This window comes from Podarcis pityusensis (assembly GCF_964106645.2).
Source record: "Podarcis pityusensis genome assembly, chromosome: 8".
Lineage (NCBI taxonomy): Eukaryota > Metazoa > Chordata > Lepidosauria > Squamata > Lacertidae > Podarcis > Podarcis pityusensis.
The window spans coordinates 39,951,066-39,971,290 of NC_138033.1; the positions used below are offsets into that span (position 1 = coordinate 39,951,066).

The window sequence follows — 20,225 nt, forward strand, 5'->3', positions numbered from 1 at the left end:
TCAGAGTAGGTCTGAAAAGTACAACCCCTTCGCCATCACCATGGCAGATTGTATAGTCTCCAAATGTGAGTGGAACTTGTGAAAGATGCACAGCACTGACCCAAATCATCTTGCTGCCTGAGATAAAATGCTTTTGCAACTTGTAAGAGACACAGAAGTTTCACAATGATTAGGTTTGGATGTTATCATGATGGGAATGGGACCTGCTTTCCGCTGGGCTCCCACACTCCCCCCCCCCCCCCCACTATCTAGCATGGCTGAAAGGAAGAGATTTTATTTACCACAATTTACATTTCCAAAACCCTAAACCTGTTAATCCCAACTACTGTTTGTTGGAAACAAGTCAATTTCAAACTGATTTATTGAAGCTGGCTTGTTTCAGTTAAGATAAACCACAGTACGGGGCTTTGACATAGCACTAAAGTGTGGATAACAAAATTAGAAACAAAAGCTTCCAATCTCTTCCTTGCTGGAGAAGAACAGGGGAGCAGGGAGTTCAGAACAAACCAGTTTGGTATACAGTGGTACCTCGAGTTACAGATGCTTCAGGTTACAGACTCCGCTAACCCAGAAATAGTACCTTGGGTTAAGAACTTTGCTTCAGGATGAGAACAGAAATCGCACGGCAGCAGCGGGAGGCCCCATTAGCTAAAGTGGTACCACAGGTTAAGAACAGTTTCAGGTTAAGAACGGACCTCCAGAACGAATTAAGTTCTTAAACCAAGGTACTGCTGTAACATCCTAAAGCTGTCACTAATTATGAACAGAGAGTGCCTCTCTCCTCCACTGCCATGGCTTCCTCCAGTAGTTTAAGGGTGCTGGGAACTGTAGCTCTGTGAGGGGCGAACTACAGTTCTCAGGATTCTTTGGGCGAAGCAGTGTGCATGAAATATATGGTGTGGATTTGACCTTAGTTGGAGAAAGCTAAGGATCTGCATCTATGTAGATCTGCATGAGTTTTTGTAACAATATTAATTATAGTTATAATAATGCCTTTGTGTTTGTCTTCTACTATTGGAGAAAACTAAAGACCTGCATCCGTGTAGGACATGAATGAGGCTTTCTAATGCTCCATATGTGTTGTTGTTTTTCTCCATCACAGAATCTCCTACTGTCTGACTGCTTTTATTCATTTTATGATCTGCGCAAAGAGTTTCATGACTGCTACCCTAATGTGGCCCCCGTGAAAGACCAAACTATCCAGTCTATGGCAGAATGTATCCTTTCTCTTGCTCCTTCTAAAGCTGGATTGGCTCTTTGTGTTGATACAGGTCCCAGTGGCCCTACCAACTTTTAATCCAGTGGGGTGATTTCTTCTCCCCACTTTTAAGGAAAAGGAAAACTTTTTTCTTTTTTAGTATAATTGTGTGTCCTTGTAGCTCGTGAAACCCTTTGCCCTGTTTTCCTGAACATGCTGTCTAGATATAGGCTTTAGGATTAACGAAGCAGAGGAAGATTTTGGAGTGTGGCAAGTGAAAGCCATGGTGGCCATTATTTTCAGCATGCTGCCGGATACATGTGGTAAGTGGAAACAATTGCTTCTGCTGAATGTGGGCACTTTTCCATCATGGCTGACAAATGCCAGTTTTTCTCTCTTCAATCTTCTGGGTGCATTTCCATTTAAAATATAAAGTATTTTTTAATGTGTTTTGATCAGTTGCAGATCACAGGTTCACTGTCCCAGAAACTGTGAAATACAAGTATGAAACTGGACCCTGGTAAGTAGTAGCTTCACAGTGCAGCAATGGGTGCATGATTGGGAGGGGGTGCAAACATCTCTGTCCCCAAGATGATTCTGTCACCCTGGTGTGAGGAACCATTGGCCCGCTATACGTTGCTGAACTACAACTCCCATCAGCCCCCATAAGCATGGCCCATAGCCAGGGATGATGGGAGTTGCAGTCCAACTACTTCTGGAGTGCCAAAGCTTCCCCATACCTGGTGCATCCCATGAATCTGGTTTCTTTTGATTTCTAGACCTTCTGATTCTAGATAGAGTTTCTTTGTTGGTGGGGCAGGGAAAGAATAGGTCAAGGTGGTGCAAACATGTACATAAATCTAAAACAAGTTGGGCACTTCTGTTTTTGCTCATTTTAGCATTCATATATGAGTTTTCCCAAAGTGGTTAGTGTGCTCAAGTTTAAACAAAAGAAAAATTCCCAGTGTTTGCATCAGAAATTGCAGTGGGTATAACCAAATGTAATATATAAATCTTGACTAAATTAAACACTTGCTTTAAAAAAAAGAGCCAGCCTAAATCTTTCAGGAAGCTCATTTTTGCTAATACAAACATAATCAGTGGGCTACCTATAAGTTCTGGATTATATAATTCCCATCATCCCATCAGCTGAGGCTGATGATAGTTGAGAATCCCAACAACCTGTGGAGGGCCACAGCCTTTTCCAAACTTGCATACACACACACACACACACACACACACACACACTTTATTCCAGTATATCACAGGTATGTATTTGAGGCGGTGGGGTTGAAGGGGAGCCTTCATAAGTCTTCCAAATATAAGTGCTTGTTTCTTTTTTCCACAAGCACATAAAAGAGTTTGATCCATTATTTTAGTGGTGTTTTCTTTAAACACCAAACTTGTTATGAGAAGAATTTGTCCATGTTGCTGATACAACTTATTCCTCATAAGACATGGAATCCCAGTGGGCCACAGTAAAATGTTTTGCATGAATCCAGAACATGTTCCCCATTTTTTCCCATGCATCTAAGAAACCTATACGTTGATGCAGATGTGGCCTTTGACCCTCCAGCAGCTTGGATGCAATAATACCAAAATAATTAAAGCACCTAGACACCGATCGTTACACCATTGCAATCAGACCTTTAGATACCTTTACTCATTTTTGCCTGTTGCATTAAAAGTTAATCAGCCCCTCGTAAGGTTTTTCTCACAGAATATCCTATATTCTTTTCTTTCAGTCCAAAGGGATGGGGGAAAGGAGCAGTTATACTGTAGAACTGTATTGCAAACTACAGTTGGACGTAATGTAAGCAATGAAAGGCAGGCTGCCTCAAATTGTGTGGGAAGGTTTGGGGCATGCTTGGTCTTTGCACTTGTGCTGCCACCAGAGAGAGAGAGAGAGATGACTACATGAAGGGACAACTGTGTTTATCTTGGTGCTCTTTCTGAGCTTCTTGGAAGTCTCCTGCCTTGCAGGCTGCCTCGAGTCAAGGGCTGCAACCTCTCTTGAGGCAACCTTCTCAGCGGGCATTTGCACACTTTGCTCTTCACTCTTATTGTTAGTGTGTCTCTGACTGAGTGTGCATTTTGCCAGGCTGAAATGAAATCGTCAGGAGTGTATTCACTGTATTAGTGAATGGGCAGTTGGCATCCAGGCCAGCTGACTGACAACTTGCTTCAGCAGGAGCTTGAGAATTTCCCCTTCCCCAGCCTTTCCTCAGTCCCATTTCCTGGGTCACAGGATGTGTGGTTGTTTTGCTGGGTTCTTAAGAGATGGAGAAGGGTGTGATTGGATTGCTTTAAATTAAAAACACGCAAATAAGCTAATATGGCAAGCAGGGGAAGGGAGAGAAAAAAGCCACAGGCAAATTTACAAATGGACACAGGCAGATGGACAACAGGGGGCTTCCTGCAGCTTGTCAAATCTTTTGGCTGGTTTGATTTCTGATAGTGTGCTGTTTTTCTTTTATTGCATTGGATAATCTGGATTCTCTTTTTTTCTTAGATGTGTTATATATTCTGTGCTGCATCACAGTTACTAAGGGGGTTCTTTTATTGTATGTGCTGTTTAATCTTTAAGCAGAAAAGCAGTATCTTTTTTTGTTGTTGTTAAAAATGTGATAGTGAAATGGCGAAATTTGTCCTTTACAGTGGTGCCTCGCAAGACGAAATTAATTTGTTCTGTGAGTTTTTTCGTCTTGCGAAGCACGGTTTCCATTTTTTCAAAAAAAGTCTTCAAAAACCTCAAAAAAGGCTACCACACCGCGTGCTATGAATTGCTCCTCGAAGTCAAGTCGCAACTGCACCTCTTCAAGCAATGCACCCTGTATTACTGTAACGGTTTTAAGAAAAAGGAAACAAACTTGCAAGACGTTTCCGTCTTGCGAAGCAAGCCCATAGGGAAATTCGTCTCGCGAAGCAACTCAAAAAACCAAAAACTCTTTCGTCTTGTGAGTTTTTCGTCTTGCGAGGCATTCGTCTTGCGAGGTACCACTGTATTTGGGAGGTGGCAGTGTGTCTTGAATGGCATCCATTTTCCATTGCTCAAAGCAGGGACTCAAGCTGCCTCCTTATACTGAATCAAATCGTTCTTCTAGCTCAGTGCTATCTACACCAGGGGTAGCCTCTAAATGTTTTGGCTGTGCAGGAAAGAGCAATCGCAATAGCCTTGCCAGTCCAGTGTGCACCTATGTTTTGCTTTGAATGCACTATCTTGGAGCGGTGTCTTTCGCTTCCTGCAAGCTCAAGCTCATGTTTCATTTCACATCCTGGCTGGGATCCAAAGAGCTATTTTCATCCAGTGGAATGGTTTGCACTTCCCCCTCCTTGAATATCCGAATTCTCCCATCCCATATCACAAGCTCTCTCACATTTAAAACTATGTGGACACCTGAGTTAGCAGGATGTGTTATTGTTCAAGAAACGCAAGCACACAGATGCTTGGGTTGCACAAAACTCATTGCGTAGTTCTTTGGCTCCTGGCCTCCATTGTGAAAGGGGTTGAGGCTCCCACTCCAGTGGCTGAAGTTGTGCACACCGGAATTGCCAAATAGCATAATATGTTTTGTAGAAAGAACTCAACACTGGTGTGCTTATTACATGGTTGCTTGCAGCATAGTTTAAAAAGAATTGTGGAGTGCTTGGATCAGTTGCTGATCTCAAACGTCCTCCTTTTTCTTTTCCACAGTAGTAAATCAGAAGCAGTGGACAGCGAAACAGTAATACGTGCCAGAGGGCTCCCTTGGCAGTCTTCCGACCAGGACATTGCTCGGTTTTTCAAAGGCCTTAATATTGCCAAGTAAGATCTGCTGTAAAGTTCCCTGTTCAGGATGCAGTGCTATTTGACTTCATTGCTACAAATTCGTATGTGTGTTACAGTTTCCTGCTGAAGGATTCCGAGCACTTGGGAGAGAAAGAGGCTTTTAGGCTGTCAGCCCATGTGACTTGAGAAGTCAAGAGACAAATAGGCCCCAGCTGATATAAGGGCCCTTAGGGTTGCAGCCTTAGCTGTCTACTCAAGTCCCAAACTTTACTGCAGCGATGGACAACCTCTGGCCAGGGGGCTCTGGCTGACCCTCAGGGCACTCCCTGCTCTCCACAGACCTGTGGCAAGCTCTGCACCTTTCACAAGTGCTTTCCCCTGCTGGAATGTGTTCTTGAATAGTGATGTTGCTTCTGGCTTGCTTTGATAGGGGACAGAAGGGGGGGGGCAGTGTCTGACTTTTGCAAGGTTGGGAATGTAGCTTGAAGTACCAAGCTAAGAGTCAGATCCATTGTTCTGACCAATTTTGCCTCTCCCTCCCCCCCCCCCCCCCATGTATGTAGCCCCTGGAATGTTCCCAACAAATCAATGTGGCCTTTGAGCTGAAAAAATGTTCCTGCTTTTCCTTAAATATGTCTTGCATCCATTCACTCTGCCCTGGAAGAATAAAAGAGTAATTGGTTTTTTCAGGATGTAGATGAAGTCATCCTTGTTCATCTTTTTTGTGTGTCTCCCTGCTAGAGGTGGGGTGGCCCTGTGCCTGAACGCCCAAGGAAGGAGGAATGGAGAGGCCCTGGTGCGATTTGTCAACTCTGAGCAGAGAGATTTGGCCCTAGAGCGGCACAAGCACCACATGGGTAGCAGATACATTGAGGTACATCTCTTGGGTTCAGGTCTGAATGCTTTTGGATGTTGTTAGCCTCTGTGGTTTGTACAAGAAAAAGTGTGGAATGGATGAATAAATGAAAAGAAACAGATTTATCTTTACTAGGTTTCCTATTTCAACATTAAATCCAAGCCATTGTCAAATAATACTAGCTGTTTGATCTAACATCACCCAAAAAGAGAGTACATATTTCCATAAAACGTGCATGTGCTAATTTGCAGGTAAAGATGGAGATTCAGTAATAATTAACTACAATTGAAATAGAATTGAGATGCTATGATTTAAATGGATGCATCTCATCCTAGTGGGGAATAAAATGGAGGACTGTCTTCTGTAAAATAGGACACGTGGTCATGTTAATTTGAGGGATCATCAATATGTGCCCACAGGGTCCCCTCCCCTCACTCCTCCCTCTGCTGTAATTAGGCTTGGAAGACGCATTTTGTGTTAACCAGTGTAAAAGGTTGCTCTGTGTGTGGTGCTTCTGGGCCCAGAAGGTTTGCTGACCTCTGCATTATCAGATCAGTAAAATGTGTTTTGCATGCACAGAAGGGTTAAAAACCTGTGTGTCAAAAAAAAAAAAAAAAGGCCAGAAATTATGCAATGCTAATGTTGTTCAGATTTAGTAGTATAATCTGTCGCACCAACACAGGACTTTATTTTTTCCTTTCTTTACTTCAGGTTTACAAAGCAACTGGGGAAGAATTTTTGAAGATTGCTGGAGGTGAGAAGTTTGGAATAAACCTTGTCAGCTTTGCCATTGAAAGTTTGCTGTTGTGAATGTGCGAAAACAAAATAAATTTACAGTGTACTATCCATGCTCCATTAGCTTCCTGGTTAGACTACTGCCATGCACTTTACCTGGGGCTGCCTTTGAAGGCTACTTGGAAACCGCAGTTAGCTCAGGATGATGTGGGATTACTAGCTGGGACTGGGCATTATGACAATATCGCTAACTGCACTGGCTCAGTTTCCAGGCCTGCTTGTGAAATAATTAGCAGTAAACAAGAAAGACCTGCCTCAAAGAGTTACCCCTGTAATGTATTGTAATGCTAGACTGTGCTGAAGTGTGCAAGTGCAGGAGAACTGAGTGCTTGACAGTACTTTACAGATGCCATTGAATGGTCGGTAATGTTTGATAGGGTTGCAACATTTTAACCAATCGCATTAGATCAAGGGTTGTTGACCAGTGGCCCTCCAGGCACTCTTGGACTCCAGCTCCCATCAGCCCCAGTCAGTGTGGCAAATGATGAGGGATGGTGGGAGTTGATCAGCAACATCAAGAGTGTCCTAGGTTCCCCATCCCTGGGTTAGATGAATTCATTTTGAAACACTTTTGATCATCTTAAAAGTTGCTTCAAAAGTTGGGGAAAGTATCTCAACAATCGCGCATCTATCCTGCATGCAGGTTCCAGGATCAATCCCTGGCATCTCCAGGTAGGGCTGGTGATGCCCCTTTCCTGAAACCCTGGAAAGCTGCTGCCAGTCAGTGCAGACAGTACTGAGCTAGATGGACCAATGGTCTGACTTGGTATAAGGCAACTTCCTAGGTTCTTTGGTCCAGTTAATTAAATGCCAGGTATGTGTAAAAGAGATATAGCAAATTATTGTAACTCTTCACCCCCTACCCACCTGCAGGTACCTCCAACGAAGTAGCTCAGTTCCTTTCTAAGGAGAACCAAGTCATCATCCGGATGCGGGGTCTCCCTTTCACAGCCACGCCTGAGGATGTCCTGGGGTTCCTGGGACCCGAGTGCCCCGTCACAGGAGGGAAGGAGGGGCTTCTCTTTGTCAAGTATCCAGACGGCCGGCCTACGGGAGATGCTTTCGTCTTGTTCGCCTGTGAAGAGTACGCGCAGAATGCACTTAAGAAACACAAGGAGATCCTGGGAAAGCGATACATTGAGCTCTTCAGAAGCACGGCAGCAGAGGTCCAGCAGGTTGGAGCACTTGCCCAATTCTGTGTATATGGGGGGGGGGGCGAAAAGTGGCTCATCACTGTGTCACAGGAAACTGCAACGTCTGGAGGGCCAGAGGTTCCCCGTTCCTTTCTTGGCAAGAAGCTGCATTTCTGCTATGAGGTGACTGAGGGCAAACAGAGGTTGTTGGTGGGCCAGGGCCCCATACGCCCAACCTCCACTGCTTCTTTCTTCCATCCTACCAGTAGGAGCTTTGACTTCCATGCAGCCAAAGCAAAGGTCAGGGGCAGGGCTGCTATTTCTTGCTGAGGCCTTTGCTTCCCCTTCTTTGTCACACAAGCAAGCAAGAACCGGAATTCAGTCCAGTCTTGTTCTTTCCCCACTTGCAAGGGCAGGGACCTCCTGAATGAGAGCCAACCTGGGTTTAGCACCCAAGTGTCACTATTGTGAAGAAACAACTGCTAGGTAGTGGAAGGTGGAGAATTGCTATACCGAAACTCGTCATCTTGGGGTCAGGTTGGTGCATCCATGTAAGGCATTATTTATTGAACCTCTTTTAGGAGCAGACAAAGCTGTGTTATACTGAGTCACGTGTAAACTTAAGAAGCTGCCCTGATAAAGGGCCATCTCGATCAGTATTGACCTAGAACATGTCCATCTCATTGGTCTGGCACATGCAGGTTCCATGTCTGTGCAGTTATTCAATTGAATCTGTTTTTATTAAAAGCAGTGACTGATAAACAGAAAATGCATATGCAGACGCTGCTGACATGGAATCCTATTTTTAACAAGCTAGGAGTTCTTGAACAGGAAAAGAAGGCAATCTAAGCTCAAACCCAGAGCAGGAGCTGTGCTAGGCTGTAATCCTAACCACATTTTCCTGGGAGTGAGTCCCATTGAACTCAGTAGGACTGACTTCTGAGTGGACATGTTTAGGATTGCACTATTGTTAGCCTGTTGCAGCAGAAGCCACTAAAGCCTCACCAAGCCTTCTGTAACCTGTTGCCCTCCAGTGTTAACTTCCATCACTGCCCTCCCCCCCACAGTCAGCACAGTTACTGATGGGAGTTCTGGTCCAGAACATCAGGAGAGCAACAGGTTAGGGCAAGGCTGACCTCACAGATTTTTGTGTGTGGCTGAATAGCTATGACCGAACAAGTGCATTACCAGACAGCAGCCACTTTATTTGCTGCTCTGCCTCCCCCTTGTCCTCTTTTAATCAGCTTTTGAACAATGGGCCTCAACAGGCAGCTTGTCTCCAATTATTTCTGTCTGGTTTCTGTCTGTTGGGAGGAACCCAAGAGGGAGAAGCTTCAGAAAGTAGCTCATGGGAACTGGGAGGCAAGGGGACCAGTGAGAAGCAGAGATTTCCCTTGGCCCAGATCTGGCAAATGATAATAAGCAATCTTTCTGCAAGTGGGAGCTGGTGGTAGTTGTTGTGTTTGCACTCTCTTTGTGTGTGTGTGTGTGTGTGTGTGTGTGTGCGCGCGCGCACACACACACGCGCTTTTTGGAACATGTAATGTCATTTCATGGAGGCTTTCCTTGTCATTAAAACAAAAGGCTTGAGCAGGGCTCAAGTTATAACAGCTATCTGTAGCATTTAACCAACTTTAGCAGTTGGTTACTTTTCATTTATTTTCAAATTATGTCTGTACCACTTAAATTTAATGAAACATAATAACATACCAAAGAAAAACCAGGGTTCAGGTGTCATAATGTGTCTGAGGCAGGTAACCAATATCACTTCCTGCATGATTAGAGGGAAGAGCATCGCAAGCTAAGCAGTGTGGCAAGGAGAGGCTCACGCTGGTTTTTCCAAGGATGTCCCAAATTAATCTGTGGCTCATGCTTCTATTTTTTTGGGAGCTTGTTCAAAGCAAGCAAGGATATCAGAGGCTGCTAGTCTGCAGTGCTTGTTGTTTTTGGCAGCTGGACAGTGTGTGCACCCTTTTGTTCAGAGTCCTTGCTCACTTTGTAGGTGCAGCGTGCCCTGACCCCCTTCCCTTCTGTGTATATGATGTAAAGGTGCTGATGTAATGTGGGCTGGGATTGTACCGATAATGAGCAGTTGAGAGAGTGGCGCATTTCTTCCCACTTAGTACAGCCTGTTGCTCATCAGACTCAGTTAAGTTTCTCTCTCCCTTTCTCTCTCTCTCTCTCCTGGGTCATGGAAATGATGCACTAGCTGCTTTTGGACTATCATATTTTTGCTTTAATAAACCAAGATACAAACAACCCTGTGATTAAGGGAACAAGCAAACCAAGAAGTCTTCAGTTTTCTACAGTTTCCTATTTTGTCCAAGCTAGGAAATGAACAAGCTTTGGAACAAGCCAGAAACCCATCTTCAAACCGTGGTTTAATATCCTGGCTTGTTCTGGAGTAATTAACTGTTGTTTCGTGGTTTGGGTGAAATGAGAAATTATAGTTAACTGAAGAGTTCCTGGCTTGTTTTTCTTGCTGCACTGGGAAGAGTGAAGAGGCTGGATAAGTAACCCAAGGCTTGTCCATATCTTGGCTTGTCAAACTGAGATATGGTGGTCTGCAGCAACCCATTGCAGGACTCTTTCTTAATTTCCTTGGGGTGATTCCCCAAGCAGGAGAAGATCTACCTGCTTAGTTTTACTCCTATATCACTTACTTGCTCCCATCAGTGCTCACAGCTGAGGTTTCATAATGCTGGCTAGATCCCCCCTCCCCTGGCTGCAAACAGGTGTCTTGTGCTGCCAAGTGCAAAGTGTAGCATGGTGTCCTCTAGCTCAGCTGTGGGGAAACTTTGGCCCCTCCAGATGTTGGTGAACTACAACTCCCATCAGCCCCAGTAAGCACAGCAAATGGGCAGAGGTGATGCATTTTTTTCTGAACTGCATTCTACATATATAAATTGGATTTCCAAATTCTTTTAAAAATTGTAAGGGGAGGATTAAAAAAAAAAGTATCGATTGGTGTGGGTGGGTGGGTGTTGCAATTTTTGTTGCCTTAACTGGATTATAGTCATCAAAATGCAATGCTCTCCCCAGTGTGGCCTGCCTGGCACTAACATGGACTTCTGGTGCCAGGCAAAGATGTCCCTCTTCTCCTGTGCATTTGAGAGAATATGGTTTTTATTGCTATTTCTGTGTAATATTGCTGTTTTGTTGCTAAACTTGATAGTGGTTTTTAATTGCATGTTTAAGTCTTCCAGAGACCTTTTGTATTGGGTCATGACAAACAAATTGCATAAATGATAAGTGGCATATTTTGATCAACAAATCTATGTGAAACAGAGTTTGTTGCAAGTGAAAGCGCACCTTCCTAGCAACATTTCTGTTTCACTGTGCCTTATCAGAACAGTTGCAGCTGGATTTTTAAGTTCAGTATCCATTCCTCAGTTTATGACATATTGAGTCCTGCTTAAGTCACACTCTGGACCACAGCTGAACAACTGCTGGCCCAGTTTGGATTATCATATTCAGTTTTAATTAGCCTTTTACCTGTGCATGCATCCCCTTTGATCCTCCCTTTGTAGCCCGAACAGTCAAACCAGGAAGTCTCTAATTAACCATAGTTTCCCATTTCAACGGAACTGGAAAACTATAATTACCACATTTGAAACAAGACAGGACATTAAGCCACAGTTGGAAGCTGGTTGGCTATCATTTTTTGTTCTGAAGTTGGTGGTTTGTATCTTGCCTGTTTGGAAAAACTAGAAAACAATTACTTCTTAGTTCAATTTGCTTGCCTCATTGAAGGAGATGGTGGATCAAAAGAGCTTTGTGTTTGTTTATGCAAAAACCTACTCGGCTATTCTTGTTCAAACGTGGCTACTGTGTTTCCTAAGATGTGAACTTCTAGTCTTGTTCTTTGGGTTAGTTTGCAGTCTGGAGCTGCTCTGTGTGATGCTTTTGCCCTTCTGAGTTCTTGGTTTTATTTTAACTTTGGTTCGTAGCGCATCACCTGCCAAGGGTTCAGGGTGGGAAACAGCAATTTCATATGAGTGAGAAAATAGGAGGAGATCTTCTGGATAAGGCCAAAGGTCTTTCGAATCCAGCTTTCTGGTCTTGCAAGTAGGACTTGAGTGCCACAGCACTCTCCCCTCCTGTGGTTTCCAGAAACTGCATTCAGAAGCACACTGCTTGTGGCAGTGGAGGGTGGAACACAGCCATCAGGGTTAGGTTAAAAAAAAAAAAAAGATTTATTGTAACTTTACGCATAACAAAAAAATAAAATCAGCAATCTATGCATAAGCAAAAACCAATCACTTATTTTCCAGTGAATAAATAAATCCCCCAAACAGACAACAAAATCCAATCTGCAGCAAGAGGGAAAAACTGTAACACATATTAGACACGCATCCTCTAGATCTACCGTACTGAATAAAACTTATCCAGTTTTTCATAAATAAATCTTTGTTGTTGCTTACTCCTTGAATGAGCAATTCTGCCCATGGCAGCGTATTTCAAGAATTTTGCACGCCAATCTGTCACATGCATTATAGAGGGTTGGTATCATTCAGCATTCAGTTTCATCTACGGCTGCCTTCTGACTATGCCTTCCATCTTGGAAAACATCCCTTTTACTCAGCCCTGCTTGCTTCTGTTTTGTTTCCGCCCCTGATTCTTTGCCAACAGGTCCTCAACAGGTACATGTCGACGCCTCTCATCCCCACCCTCCCCACACCTATCATCCCCGTGATGCCACCTCCGTACACCATCGCTGCTGGCAGCGTGCGAGACTGTGTGCGGCTTAGAGGCCTGCCTTACACGGCTGGGATCGATGACATCCTGGAGTTCATGGGAGACGCTACTGCAGACATTAAGCCACATGGAGTCCACATGGTCCTGAACCAGCAGGTATGGGAATTCAAGATGGTTTTTCTAGGGTTTCAGTTAGAAATGGGTGGAGATACTGAATGTGGCCATCGGAGAAACAACCCAAGAGCTCCCAACTTCTTCATTTATGTAATCTCCAGAGAAGGCCCAATCAATCAAGCTGGGATACGAACTGCCCAGAACAGAATCCTCCCGGGGGGGGGGGTCACATGATCCCAGAGAACCAATCGTGTGTATTGCCTTTTAACATCTCTTTAAATATTGATGCTTTCAATATTTTAGACATGTAAATTGTGCAGCGATCAATGGAATAATTCCTTTAAGAATTAAAAATAAAGCTCTGCTTAAAAAGGATAATATGCTAAAATTACTGATGGGACCAATGACTACAAAAGTGGGGAGAATGCCCTGTTTGACTACAAAAGTGGGGAGAATGCCCTGTTTGACTTCTCTTCCATCCCCTTGCCTGGTTTTTTCTGTCTTCCAGGGCCGTCCCTCTGGTGATGCTTTTATCCAGATGAAATCTTCTGACCGGGCTTTCCTGGTGGCCCAGAAGTGCCACAAGAAGATGATGAAGGACCGTTACGTGGAAGTGTTCCAGTGTTCAGGAGAGGAGATGAATTTTGTTTTAATGGGTGGCACTTTAAATCGTAGTGGCTTGTCTCCGCCACCATGTAAGTTACCATGTAAGTCTCCCAAGTTCTTCTGCTCTCTTCTGTGCTGCTAACGGGGGACGCTCTGGTAGGTGCTGATGGCGCTGCGGTGGGGGTCTTGCCCTCTCTGTCTTGGGTTGAGTTGCGGTCTGTAATCACCCCTCCGTGGATAGGCTGGGACTGGAAGCTGGGCCCCAAATCAGATGTGATTCTGAAGCTGTTAGGGCTGTCAACCGCTTCAATAATTTTAGCTGATTGATCACCTGCCTTTTAACTATACTTTTGATTTATTTATCTTAATGAATTAAGTATGTGTATCAGCAACCTCTCAGTGTAGGTGCCTTTTTTTAGGAAGTCAATGGTATCTTATTATTTTAGGGGGGAGGAAACTGTCACTCATTGCTAGAAGGGAAGGATATCTATAATAAACTTTCATAGCCCTAATATAAGCATACCCAGGGCATGGTCTTGAGGGCACATGATAGAGCAAATTTGCTTATCCTCCATGAATTTGTCCTATCCTCTTTTAATCCTCATGAACCCCTATCCTGAGTTTCATTTGTTTTGTATGTTTGTTTATAAGATTTGTTACCTGCCTTTCACCATAAGGTCCTAAGATGGGTCACAACAATATAATCATACAATTAAAAACAAGTACTGCAAAGCCATTTTTTAAAATAAATCATAAAATGCATAACAATTCTAAACAAAAGCAGCACAACATAGGTTAAACGAAACAAAAGTGCCCCCACCCCAAAAAATAAACATGTCAAAAGCTGTAGCAACAAGGTACAGCTTCAGTATAGAATCATGCAGCCATAGCATTGTAGAGTTGGGGGTCCCAAGGGTCATCTAGTCCACCCCCCAGCAATGCAGGAATGACAGCTGAAGACTCCCTGATAGATGGCCATCCAGTGGAATACAGTGGAAGCTGAGTCATGATAGTGTGTAGGTACATCTTTGTGGAGAGTGAGTTCCACAATTTGGGGCTACCACGATTCCCCACACTTCAGATGATGGTGGTGGAATTAAGAAGAGAGCCCCCATCTCAAGCCAATCTTAACACCAAATAAGGTCTGTAGGAAGTTCAATAATGGAAGAAAGGAAAGACAGAAATGTAATAAAGATTAACGCTTGCCAGTTAAAACTGACCTGAACTGTTCTAACCAGCTAACAGTGCAATGTACGTTTATTAGAAAGTTAAGTCCTGATAAGTTCAGTCGGACTTAGAATCATAGAATCATAGAGTTGGAAGAGACCACAAGGGCCATCGAGTCCAACCCCCTGCCAGGCAGGAAACACCATCAGAGCACTCCTGACATATGGTTGTCAAGCCTCTGCTTAAAGACCTCCAAAGAAGGAGACTCCACCACACTCCTTGGCAGCAAATTCCACTGTCGAACAGCTCTTACTGTCAGGAAGTTCTTCCTAATGTTTAGGTGGAATCTTCTTTCTTGTAGTTTGGATCCATTGTTCCGTGTCCGCTTCTCTGGAGCAGCAGAAAACAACTTTTCTCCCTCCTCTATGTGACATCCTTTTATATATTTGAACATGGCTATCATATCACCCCTTAACCTCCTCTTTTCCAGGCTAAACATGCCCAGCTCCCTTAGCCGTTCCTCATAAGGCATCGTTTCCAGGCCTTTGACCATTTTGGTTGCCCTCCTCTGGACACGTTCCAGTTTGTCAGTGTCCTTCTTGAACTTACCCCCAGGAAAGTCTACATAGGATTGCAGCCAGTGGAACATACTTTTAAGTATGCTTAGTTTCATTGTATAGTGTTAGATGATGGGTTGCAATGGTTTCTTAGGCTTGCAGCCCTGTATTTTAAAATATTTTGGGGGTATTGGTAGCTAGAGATGCTCCCCAAATTATTATGTACTTTGCTTTTGTTGGGGGACTGTGTTAACCTCATTACCGGAAAAGAAAACTCTGCAATAAATTTCACCTTTAGTAGAGCTTGCTTGGCAATTACATTTTTTGTGCTTTTCTTTTTTTAATTGAAGCAATTTGCTCTGCAGCTGCCAATGAGATTAATCTCCTCCTGCCTCTTTGCAGTAGGGAGGTGCTGGTCTTCAGGGACACAGCTTGTTGTTGAAGTCAGAGCATCTATTGGGACAAGGGTTCTGATGGACCAAAACTGAGTGATGAAACGATGCATTTTCATGGTCTTAAAACACTTTATAAACAGTGTGGCTGGATTCATTGCACACCAAAGCAATGATATCTGCAGCTTAGCATTTGGGTTTTGTTTTGTTGGAGGACAATAAAAGGGTGGCTTAAGAGCCAGAACTTGAAAGTGTGGGTAGGTGACTTCCACATTTTGCTAGACAGCTCGTGGCTTAAAATGTAGTTGAAAGAAGGATTGTGAAAAAATAAGGACCAGTTGTTTCCAGGGCTAAAAACAACTATTGCTGTTTTGATGCCACAGTGACTGTTGAGCTTATACTGCCAAGCCTACCAATCTAAGTTGCTTTTTAGAGACAGGAGGAAAAACAACAGCAAGAAAATAAGCCACAAGAGGACACATCAAGCTTTCCAATAAAGTAGAATATGCAGTGCAGGTCCATTTATAATAAGCACAACATACAATAAGGCCTACAAATGCATAAATATTCTTGTAACATACTGCAATGAACGCACACATCCGTGAACTACTGTCAGTAAAGTAACTCAGCAATACATTTGCTGGCTTTTAACACATATTAGAAGAAATGGTTCACTCATGCTTATACTTAAATCAAGATGCTGGGCCTAGTCAGTGGGTTAGATCTTGACCTTCCCAAAGCCCAATGGGCAATTTTAACTGGTGGGCAGAGTCATCTGTCACCTGTTCCTTTTCCTTTTCCTGGGTGGCTTGAAACAAACCATGCGTGTCAAAGGCATGGGGATTTTCAGGTGCTGCTGATCAATAGTAAAATCAGCTTTTGGGAGGGAGGCACATGTCACGTATGACATCAAGGACATGGCTTGGGGGAAATGGCCAAAATAAGCCTGTGGAACTGAGGATCCCCACCACTGACTTAAAACAATGAGAACCAGAAACTTGCCTTGCTACTCCCGAGAAAGGACAAAAAACCCGCGAAACTCATTGATGAGGATTCTGAACATATGACCATGCACTGCCCATCACATAAAGCTTTTGCTCACCAGTTTCACCTTTCGAAGTGTGAACTTGTACTCCACATTTGCACTTCAGTCATGTGGTTTGTTTGTATATATCATTTTCCACAGATCTGTACTCAAAGTGGTTTACAAAAAAAAAAGTCAAAATACAACACCATGATAAACATAATGTGTAATTAAATGTATAATATCACAATATCCCTAACTGTTCAACAAGTAACAGTTCGCTTAAAATATAAAAGGAAATGTACGCCGACATAAAGTTTACCAGCACACCAATTAATTTCCCATAGTTGCCCAAAACTTTATTACATTCATGTGGCAGACACAGTTCTCCCCCTCCCCACTTTATCCTGACAACAACTCTGTGCAGTATGGTTAGGCTGAGAGGGAGTGACTGGCCCAAGATCACCTGTGTGTGGAGATTTGAACCAGGGTCTCCCAGGTTCCTTGTCCACCATTCTAGCCCCTAATGCCATGGCAGTAGTAACTAGCAAGTAATGGCAGCCACTAGTAGCAATGATGGTAGTAACTAGCAACCTACCCCTCAATTTTATACCTACTCAAAAGGCTGGAACTCCACTTGGAAGTTTTCCCGCCAGCAGCTCCTGGGACAGGATCCACCTGTCCAATGGATTCTGTCTTTGCTAACTTGCTTTGGGGTTTTGTTTTGTGATCTTTATCCACAGGTCTTTCTCCTCCAGCCTATGCCTTCCAGACAGCTGCCGCCGTGATCCCAACAGAAGCGGCATTATATCAGTCGCAAGCGCTCTTGCCTCAAACCAGGTCCCAGCAGGCTTCGGCTGCTGTTGCCGCTGCTGCCGCTGCTGCCGCCGCTAGTCCAGCTGTTACCTACTACCCAAGTCAGGCTGCTCAACTTTATATGAACTACACAGCTTACTACCCCAGGTACTATCCTGTTTGGGCTGGTAACTTTTCCAGGTAGGGTGAACTTTTTGCACCTGCATGTGTGAAACAGCCCTTGGACCTACCATTTTCCTATCTTTCCAGCCCACCGGTGTCCCCGACCACAGTAGGGTACATCACAGCACCCCAAGCAGCAGTTGCAGCCGCTGCCTCAGCCACGCACACTCCAATGCTGCCTCAGCCTGGTGCCCTTGTCCGGATGCAGGGATTGCCCTATAATGCAGGAATGAAGGAAATCCTCAGTTTCTTCCAGGGATATCAGGTTAGTCTTGGGTTTCTACCTTTGCTTCACCCTCTGTGTCACCAGGTAGCCTCTCAGCTGAGAGCTGCAGCCGGAACTTCTTGCATCATGCAGTTTCCGCATTTAATCAAGTGGATCCTGCGGCAAAACGTTGCAGTGCGGATCGCTCCTGTTCAGGTTTGGTGAAGGCTAACGGGAAGGAAGTCAAAGCAGGGCCACTGAGAAGGAAGAATCTTCATGCCTGGGACAATCCCAACATTTGCAGAATTTAAGTTACAAAATTTGTTTTAAATGAAGAAGGGACCCCTAAGGGTGCAAAGACAAACAAACCACCAACCAACAAAAATAGCACAAGAGCTTAGTATCTTGGTAACCACAGAATGTTGGGTATCTGTTGGAAAAGAGGTTTGGGAGTGAAATGCCTTGTTCTGGAGAAAATGGCCAGTTTGGAATCAGGAGTACTCCTTCTAGCTGGAAAGGATACACTTAAACATCTTCTTTTAGGTCCCACTTCTTTTATAATTGCCAGCAGTTGTTTCCTTTGCCAGTCATACATGTAGATGAAATGGTGTCCCATCAACCATTTAGGGCTAATTCCATCTTTATATTACCATCCAATTTGCATACATGAGAAGCCATTCTTCTAAAGGGGAAAAGATGATACAGACAAGGCTTGCAAGTGGACAAAGCTTGCAGAGAGGAAAGATGAACGCCTTATAAGACAAAATTTGCCATTCAGTTTTCAAAACATTTGCATTAAATGGGGGGGGGGGACTAACAACAACCTTATGTTGAACTTATTGGGAACAGCTCTCTTTTCTTTTTAAGTCTAGGGATGGGGAACCATTTTCAAACCAAGGGCCATATTCCCTTCTGGGCAACCTTCTGGTGACTGCATGCCAGAGGCAAAAGTGGATAGAGCAAGAATGTGGTTTATTTTTAACCTTTGTTATGGTTGGCTAGTTTCTCCATACACTCAGCACAGCCCTCTATCCTCCAGGTATGCAAGAGGCATTGTCAGAGATCAAGGAAACATTCTGACCTGGGAGAATTTCCCACCCAGGCCTGAGATTTCCCACCCTTGTTTTATTCTATCCAGATGCTTTTGATCAATTCAAAGTTGCAGCTGTAAAAATGATAAAAAATGGGAATAATTTATTATTTTCAGTGTGCGTTATTTTCTGTTTTGTTTCCTCCAAACAACCATTCTTATGTGAGAATACTTGTGTGCTTTCATCATCCTTCTTTAGGTCCTCATTCTTGCCAAACAGGTGTTCTTACAAATTATAATCTTCCCCCAAATCTCCTTAAGCAGCCCTACCCTTTTCAAGGGTCTCTCGAAAAATGAATTCCTCCTTATCTCATTCTGTAATCTATTTCTGAACTCGGCCTGCGCTGCTACACCTAATTGAATTATCTTCTCGCTGTTTGTCATGCTTAGAACTTAGTGCTGTATTTGGAGGCATTGCTGCCATTGGCCAGTGTGGATCAGTGTGAGAATGATTGATTGAATCGGGTTGGGATGCAGGGGAGGTTATTTAAAGGGTGTTGCCCTGACAGTTTGAAAGTGTGACATCTTGCATAGAAGCTAAATGACTCTAGATTACACTGTTCTGCATTTCTCAAGGGTGCTGTCTGGGCCCATTACAGTGTCACAGTTCTTACTGTGCAGCATAAGGCAGTTTGTAGCATGGTGCACATAGCTGAAACATAAATTCTGACTTCCCACTGCAGTAGTATTGAAGCTTGCTTCTGTAAGGCTGGTGGAAGGGTTATAATAAATCCTTGCAGCAAAACAGCATAGAGTCTGTTCTATTTATTCACTAGTGAAGAGTGACTGGCATTGCCCATGTATCTTTAGAAACCAAAAAAAATGTGATTTTTAAATGGATAGTGCAGGTTGTAAATTTGGACCCATCACACCAAAAATTGGGGTGAAGTCACACCAAGGTCACATTTTGGTCTGCCATCGTGATTCAAAATGGTGGCTGGCATCCAAATGCTAAAAAGACTGCCACCCCACCCTGGGAACCCTCATGTCAAGTTTGGCAATGGTATAATGAGAAGAGCTGAACCCATGCCAAAAAAAATACATGAAATCATGGCTGAATTGCATTTTGGTCCACCATCTTGTTTCAAAATGACACCTGGTGAAGGTGTCTTCCTCATGTCTTCTCATGAATAAACAAGTGCTTAAAGAGAGCTATCCACTTCCACATATATGTGCATATTTTTCCAACCTATACTGAGCTTTAGTACTGCCTCACCTTCCCAGGTGTTATTGTGTCTGACCCTGCAGCTTTTCCAATAGGACATGATGACCAGATATCACTGAGAAGCGGAAAGATTGAGGGGGGCAGTGACACAAAGTGATGGCAAATTGCCAGAGGCATATGCATTCTCTGTCTCTCTAGCTCTGGTCCCCACTTAACAGGACAGGAGACCTCATTGTGGTGGACTTCCTTTTCTTTCAAATAGATGCTTGCACAAAGACATCTTCTCTGCTCTGGGTTTCTTTAGAAACCTAACATCTTGCATGACTTGTTCTTGATGCATTTCAGAATCATCTCCTAGTTTATGGTTTGTCTATATGATTGAGGGCATGGAGGAGGAGGAGGAGGAGTGGAGAACCTCTTCTGTATGTTGTTCTTTCTTTGGGTGTGAAACTTGAAGCCTTGGAAAAATGAACTTTTT

At 43.7% G+C, this 20,225-nt stretch overlaps 1 protein-coding gene across 3 annotated transcripts in view; it reads left to right on the forward strand.

Moving 5' to 3' along the window:
- ESRP2 (epithelial splicing regulatory protein 2) overlaps window positions 1-20,225 on the forward strand; it is a 51,502-nt gene that overhangs the window by 24,321 nt on the left and 6,956 nt on the right. For 2 of the 3 annotated variants that reach the window (XM_081015841.1, XM_081015842.1), the window contains exons 5-15: window positions 1,103-1,217; window positions 1,423-1,521; window positions 1,658-1,718; window positions 4,893-5,003; window positions 5,709-5,841; window positions 6,535-6,577; window positions 7,492-7,793; window positions 12,384-12,605; window positions 13,072-13,270; window positions 17,053-17,272; window positions 17,375-17,552. In XM_081015841.1, coding sequence (XP_080871967.1) covers window positions 1,103-1,217; window positions 1,423-1,521; window positions 1,658-1,718; window positions 4,893-5,003; window positions 5,709-5,841; window positions 6,535-6,577; window positions 7,492-7,793; window positions 12,384-12,605; window positions 13,072-13,270; window positions 17,053-17,272; window positions 17,375-17,552 — 1,683 coding nt within the window. The remainder of the gene's footprint in view (window positions 1-1,102; window positions 1,218-1,422; window positions 1,522-1,657; window positions 1,719-4,892; window positions 5,004-5,708; window positions 5,842-6,534; window positions 6,578-7,491; window positions 7,794-12,383; window positions 12,606-13,071; window positions 13,271-17,052; window positions 17,273-17,374; window positions 17,553-20,225) is intronic. The other variant, XM_081015843.1, reaches the window with a different exon arrangement.